Source organism: Poromitra crassiceps, assembly GCF_964638095.1.
Source record: "Poromitra crassiceps genome assembly, chromosome: 16".
Classification (NCBI taxonomy): domain Eukaryota; kingdom Metazoa; phylum Chordata; class Actinopteri; order Beryciformes; family Melamphaidae; genus Poromitra; species Poromitra crassiceps.
This window is the reverse complement of record NC_139645.1, coordinates 21,838,927-21,846,380: the sequence shown is the minus strand read 5'-3', so window position 1 is coordinate 21,846,380 and position 7,454 is coordinate 21,838,927. Positions and strand designations below refer to the sequence as shown.

General features: G+C 42.8%; 1 protein-coding gene across 1 annotated transcript in view; it reads right to left on the bottom strand.

The window, feature by feature from the left end:
- LOC310791519 (adhesion G-protein coupled receptor G5-like) overlaps positions 1-5,724 on the bottom strand; it is a gene marked incomplete at its 5' end in the record, with an annotated part of 32,754 nt that extends 27,030 nt beyond the window's left edge. Inside the window, 4 exons of the mRNA XM_083653194.1 lie at positions 3,493-3,541; positions 3,672-3,858; positions 5,327-5,586; positions 5,718-5,724. Of these exons, the coding sequence (XP_083509320.1) occupies positions 3,493-3,541; positions 3,672-3,858; positions 5,327-5,586; positions 5,718-5,724 (503 nt within the window). The remainder of the gene's footprint in view (positions 1-3,492; positions 3,542-3,671; positions 3,859-5,326; positions 5,587-5,717) is intronic.
- Positions 5,725-7,454: the final 1,730 nt, after the last annotated feature.

Here is a 7,454-nt window from a genome sequence, read left to right as displayed (position 1 = left end):
CTACAGAGTACAGAGTCATTAAGTCAACAGAAGATACTACAGAGTACAGAGTCATTAAGTCAACAGCAGATACTACAGAGTACAGAGTCATTAAGTCAACAGCAGATACTACAGAGTACAGAGTCATTAAGTCAACAGCAGATACTACAGAGTACAGAGTCATTAAGTCAACAGCAGATACTACAGAGTACAGAATCATTAAGTCAACAGCAGATACTACAGAGTACAGAGTCATTAAGTCAACAGAAGATACTACAGAGTACAGAGTCATTAAGTCAACAGCAGATACTACAGAGTACAGAGTCATTAAGTCAACAGCAGATACTACAGAGTACAGAGTCATTAAGTCAACAGAAGATACTACAGCGTAGAGAGTCATTAAGTCAGCAGCAGATACTACAGAGTACAGAGTCATTAAGTCAACAGCAGATACTACAGAGTACAGAGTCATTAAGTCAACAGCAGATACTACAGAGTACAGAGTCATTAAGTCAACAGCAGATACTACAGAGTACAGAGTCATTAAGTCAACAGAAGATACTACAGAGTACAGAGTCATTAAGTCAACAGAAGATACTACAGAGTACAGAGTCATTAAGTCAACAGCAGATACTACAGAGTACAGAGTCATTAAGTCAACAGCAGATACTACAGAGTACAGAGTCATTAAGTCAACAGCAGATACTACAGAGTACAGAGTCATTAAGTCAACAGCAGATACTACAGAGTACAGAGTCATTAAGTCAGCAGCAGATACTACAGAGTACAGAGTCATTAAGTCAACAGAAGATACTACAGAGTACAGAGTCATTAAGTCAGCAGCAGATACTACAGAGTACAGAGTCATTAAGTCAACAGAAGATACTACAGAGTACAGAGTCATTAAGTCAGCAGCAGATACTACAGAGTACAGAGTCATTAAGTCAACAGCAGATACTACAGAGTACAGAGTCATTAAGTCAACAGAAGATACTACAGAGTACAGAGTCATTAAGTCAGCAGCAGATACTACAGAGTACAGAGTCATTAAGTCAACAGCAGATACTACAGAGTACAGAGTCATTAAGTCAACAGCAGATACTACAGAGTACAGAGTCATTAAGTCAACAGCAGATACTACAGAGTACAGAGTCATTAAGTCAACAGCAGATACTACAGAGTACAGAGTCATTAAGTCAACAGAAGATACTACAGAGTACAGAGTCATTAAGTCAACAGCAGATACTACAGAGTACAGAGTCATTAAGTCAACAGAAGATACTACAGAGTACAGAGTCATTAAGTCAACAGCAGATACTACAGAGTACAGAGTCATTAAGTCAACAGAAGATACTACAGAGTACAGAGTCATTAAGTCAACAGAAGATACTACAGAGTACAGAGTCATTAAGTCAACAGCAGATACTACAGAGTACAGAGTCATTAAGTCAACAGCAGATACTACAGAGTACAGAGTCATTAAGTCAACAGAAGATACTACAGAGTACAGAGTCATTAAGTCAGCAGCAGATACTACAGAGTACAGAGTCATTAAGTCAACAGCAGATACTACAGAGTACAGAGTCATTAAGTCAACAGAAGATACTACAGAGTACAGAGTCATTAAGTCAGCAGCAGATACTACAGAGTACAGAGTCATTAAGTCAACAGCAGATACTACAGAGTACAGAGTCATTAAGTCAACAGAAGATACTACAGAGTACAGAGTCATTAAGTCAACAGCAGATACTACAGAGTACAGAGTCATTAAGTCAACAGAAGATACTACAGAGTACAGAGTCATTAAGTCAGCAGCAGATACTACAGAGTACAGAGTCATTAAGTCAACAGCAGATACTACAGAGTACAGAGTCATTAAGTCAACAGCAGATACTACAGAGTACAGAGTCATTAAGTCAACAGAAGATACTACAGAGTACAGAGTCATTAAGTCAACAGAAGATACTACAGAGTACAGAGTCATTAAGTCAACAGAAGATACTACAGAGTACATAGTCATTAAGTCAACAGAAGATACTACAGAGTACAGAGTCATTAAGTCAACAGCAGATACTACAGAGTACAGAGTCATTAAGTCAACAGCAGATACTACAGAGTACAGAGTCATTAAGTCAACAGCAGATACTACAGAGTACAGAGTCATTAAGTCAACAGCAGATACTACAGAGTACAGAGTCATTAAGTCAACAGCAGATACTACAGAGTACAGAGTCATTAAGTCAACAGCAGATACTACAGAGTACAGAGTCATTAAGTCAACAGCAGATACTACAGAGTACAGAGTCATTAAGTCAACAGCAGATACTACAGAGTACAGAGTCATTAAGTCAACAGAAGATACTACAGAGTACAGAGTCATTAAGTCAGCAGCAGATACTACAGAGTACAGAGTCATTAAGTCAACAGCAGATACTACAGAGTACAGAGTCATTAAGTCAACAGCAGATACTACAGAGTACAGAGTCATTAAGTCAACAGAAGATACTACAGAGTACAGAGTCATTAAGTCAACAGCAGATACTACAGAGTACTAGTGCTGGCACGGATCACGGAACGTCTCGGATCTCGGGACGTCAATGGTCCGCGGACCCCCCCTTCGTTTCATTTAACGTTTAACGTTTGTATGAGAACGCCCAGCGCAGCCAGACACAGCCAGGCATCATCATGGCAAGCACAAGTGAGCTTCCTCATCCCTTCTCCCTGCTGTAAAGTATCTCTGAAGGCTGTGGCTAGTGGCTACTAAAGACAGCATCACAACAAACTTATTTCAACACCTCTGAAAAAGCACAGGAATGCGATCAGCGTGTTGCGCGCTGCACAAGATAACGAGAGCCACAACACACACACACACACACACACACACACGCGCGCGCACACGTTTCACAAACACATTATCACCGGACGGTGAAATGTTGCCTTAGGACACATAACAACAAAACAACACGTGGGGCCACTGAGTAGCTTAATGTAGCATCAACGTTATATTTCCAGACTGACCTGGTCTGGTCTGTAGGTCTGTACCCGTGTCATGTGACTGGTGCAAGCAACAGCCACGAAGTTAGGCATAGCAGTGCCACCTAAAACAGGAAGTTGGGTTGTTCTGCCTTCAGAGTAAAAGCATACATTGTGTCACTTATGAGAAAAAAATATTTTTTGAGCTGTGCAGGGCAACAAATGGTTAGAGAATTATAATAGTATTAAAAAAATCTAATCGAAAATCTAATTTTGAGAGAAAAAAAATCGGATAGATATATTTTTTTGCTGATCCGAAAAATCTGTGATCCGTGGCTCAAAATCCGTCACGCGATCCGATCCGTGGGTTTTCTGATCCGTGCCAGCCCTACAGAGTACAGAGTCATTAAGTCAACAGCAGATACTACAGAGTACAGAGTCATTAAGTCAACAGCAACAGGATGTTGACAAAAACAGCCAACCACGCCGCATTTAAGCGCCTGGTGTTGACACACGTGAGAAGAAAGGAGAGGAACTTACATGTTGACTTGTGCAGATCCCTGAGCGGCTTCATCGCAGAACTTCTCTTCTGCAAGATGCAAGAGCAAAGGTTTGATATAAGATTGTATCTCAAACATAAAACCTGACACAAAAGAACATGTTTACAATGCAATGCTTCCATGATCTATTTATCCATCCATTCATCCATCCTTCCTTACTGCAGTTTATTGTTTCTGCAGAAAACTTGTAGGCCGTCCGTGTTTTGGAGATGACTTTGTCGCTCCGGATGAAATGGTTGCCGATGCCGTAGGTTCCTTCAGGCGCGTTGCCGTCAGCAGACAGGTCGGTGCAGCAGGACTCCTGCAGGCCTGCAGTGTGGCACAGGGTGTGGTTCTGTCCTCCAACCTACACCACAGCATCAGGAACACAACTAAACACATCAAAATATTATCCCTTCCACCAGGAATCTGTTGATCTCAAATACCTGCGCCGCTGTGAAACCACAACATCAACAATGCTAGCTCGTTGCTACATGCTGAAACCCCCCCCCCCCTTGCTATACCAGAGTGGAGGTATTACCAGCCAGACTCTCCCCCGTTGTAGGAAGAGAGTCTGGCAAGTGAGACTAGTTCTCACGGTACATGCAACTTTCTATTCCATGGTAACATTATATGAATATTATGTGTATTCATGTAGCACAACAAAATTTCACTTTCATAGTTGTAGTCATCCTCTCATATTGAGCTAGCTTAGAAATGGCAGGGGGAAAAATCTACTTTTTTCCCACCAATGCCAACACTGTTCATGTATTGGGATACTGAAATATGAAGATGCACATAAACACCTTACAGTGTAACCAGACAGAGTAGTACTTTATCTGATATAATAATAATAATAATAATAATTTCTAGATACTCAAAGTGCCTCACATATCAGGGGGCGGGGACTCCACTCATCCACCACCGATGTGTAGCAGCCACCTGGGTGATGCACGGCAGCCAGTTTGTGCCAGCTCACCACACAACAGCTACCATGGTGGAGAGTATATCGTGTTAACAACCTTGGGAATGGCGTCCGTGAGGTCACAGTGACCTTGACCTTTGACCACCAAAATCTCCAAGACGTCCAAGTCGATGTTTGAGCCAAATTGTAAGAAATTCCGTGAAGGCGTTCCTGAGATATTGCGTTAACGAACTTGGGAATGGCATTCGTGAGGTCACAGTGACCTTTAACTTTGACCACCAAAATCTCCAAGACGTCCAAGTCGATGTTTGAGCCAAATTGGAAGAAATTCCGTGAAGGCGTTCCTGAGATATTGCGTTAACGAACTTGGGAATGGCATTCGTGAGGTCACAGTGACCTTTAACTTTGACCACCAAAATCTCCAAGACGTCCAAGTCGATGTTTGAGCCAAATTGGAAGAAATTCCGTGAAGGCGTTCCTGAGATATTGCGTTAACGAACTTGGGAATGGCGTTCGTGAGGTCACGGTGACCTTGAACTTTGACCACCAAAATCTCCAAGACGTCCAAGTCGATGTTTGAGCCAAATTGGAAGATATTCCGTGAAGGCGTTCGTGAGATATTGCGTTAACGAACTTGGGAATGGCGTTCGTGAGGTCACGGTGACCTTGAACTTTGACCACCAAAATCTCCAAGACGTCCAAGTCGATGTTTGAGCCAAATTGGAAGAAATTCCGTGAAGGCGTTCCTGAGATATTGCGTTAACGAACTTGGGAATGGCGTTCGTGAGGTCACGGTGACCTTGAACTTTGACCACCAAAATGTAATCAGTTCATCCTTCAGTCCAAATTGACGTTTGAGGAAAATTTGATGAAATTCCGTCAAGGCGTTCCATATACGATGCTGATTTACCTCCACCAGCAACAAGTCCAGCAATGGTTCCCAGTACAGACAGAAGAGACTCTGTCCTCCTAAAACATGCTTCAGTGGGATCACTTTGGACTGGACACAGCGGGCCGTGATCCGCCCCTCCACAGACAGAGAGCTCTCATTGGCCGAGATCAAGATCTCTTTACAGCCGGTGGAAAGGTTGTAGTTCAGCTTCAGGGAGTGGTTGGTGCCATGGTGCCAGGTGCCACAAAACGTCCAGTCCCGGTCGTTTTCACTTGAAGCTGGAGAGGAGAGACAGGCAGAGATTTACATTGGTAACAAGTGGAATGGTCCATGTTCATTCTCAATAAGAGAAGTGACTGCTTGGTGGTCCGTTTGTCCGCACGATATCTCGAAAAGTTCTGATTTGCACGAAACATTGTAGAAAAGTGTCATGGGCCAACTTAGAACTGATCACGCCCACTGGTCAAAAGGGGGCGGGATGTGTGTTGGTGTTCATGACAATAGACTACTTGCACAACTCCACTACTTCCTGAAATGAGTAGGGCATCTTGGTTTCCTGTCCTACACTATTGGATGAACTGATGAATGTCAGGTGTGCCTGATCACTGTTGTTGTGACTGCAGCAGTCAGGCACACCTGACATTAATCAGTTCATCCAATAGACCAAATCACCGTGACGTTACCATGTAAACAAATTTACTTCCGGGTACCACTTGGGGAAGGCGGCAGGTTTAAATGTGCGTGTTGTCAAATAAATGCTGTCAAACCCTCTCGTTGTTTTCGGCCGACTACTTTCAATTTAAATGGTTAAACGGTTGGTAAACATGCTTGTCCGACGTATCTAGCCTTTCTTCTGTGTTTGTTTTATGTAGTGTTAGCTAGCTAATAACGTTTGTTTGTCTGTCAAACTCGCAGTTTTTTTACGTTACAGACAGAGTAACCTCGCGTCACCAGGCTCTTCTCGGCGAGAAAGAGCCTGGTACAGACAGAGCTACTGACGCCACGTCAATTTAATTTAGCTTCAAGTCTACTCTAGTCTGGTCCAACAGGTAAATTAGCTAGTCTGGTCTCCACTAACGTTAGTGAAAGTGTTGTTATGAATGATATTAAACAACAACACAACACGGACGAACCATTTTTGTCTTCTTTGTCTGTTTTTGTCTTCAACACGTCAGTTTGTGCCGTCCACCGCCATTATAATGTGTGGACCTCAGGGGTACCCGGAAGTAAATGTAAACATCCCGCTGATTTGGTCTATAGTGTAGGACAGGAAACCAAGATGCCCTACTCATTTCAGGAAGTAGTGGAGTTGTGCAAGTAGTCTATTGGCTAAAAGCGGGCGGTGGGGGGAGGGGATTTCAAAATACAGGGTGGCAGAGGCAGTAGGGTGTTCTGCCCCTGCAATCCTACAAATAAAAAATGTGCATATGTGACCTGCTTGGAGAAAATCAGTCACATGTAGCACAGGCCCGTTTGTGTGAGAATGTGATTTTTATGGGAAAATATTGATTTTGGCTGTTTTGGGTTTTCATCAGATTTTAGTCAAATAAAGCATTGGCTTTACTGCTGTGTAACGATTTATTGTGAAATGACAAACAGAACTAGCTTACTTTGTCCAACTTTCAGGGTGTTTTTCTCAAGACATAAAGGGATGTATCTCACTCAATCTTTGGAGTACAAAGATCATTTTGATATCAACAGAAAGTCTACATTCTCCTCTTTCCAAGAGTTTATAAAACTCTAAAATGTGTTTCGGGGTCACATGTGATCACAGCTATTGCGAATTCTCGCTTGTTTTTGTTTTGTTTTTATCAAGTTTTTTTCTGATTCCCCCTCGGTTTCTCCCCAATTGTACTTGGCCAACTCCCCCTGCAGTCCCAGTTGTTGCTCCACCACCTCTGTTGATCTGGGGATCCAACACCCCCCCCCCCATATCCATTAAGTGAAGATGACATCTTCATCAGTGTGATTGTCTTACCAGAGGTGAAGACGATGATGAAGACAAACAAAGTCTTCAGTGCTGTCAGTCTGGGCTCCATTGGTCTGGTCTGGTGCCAACTGTCCAGCCTGAGAACAACAGAGGGAGGGAAATTAAGATACAAACCAGGAACAAATCTGTAGTTTATCTGTGCGTTGCTAGGGACAA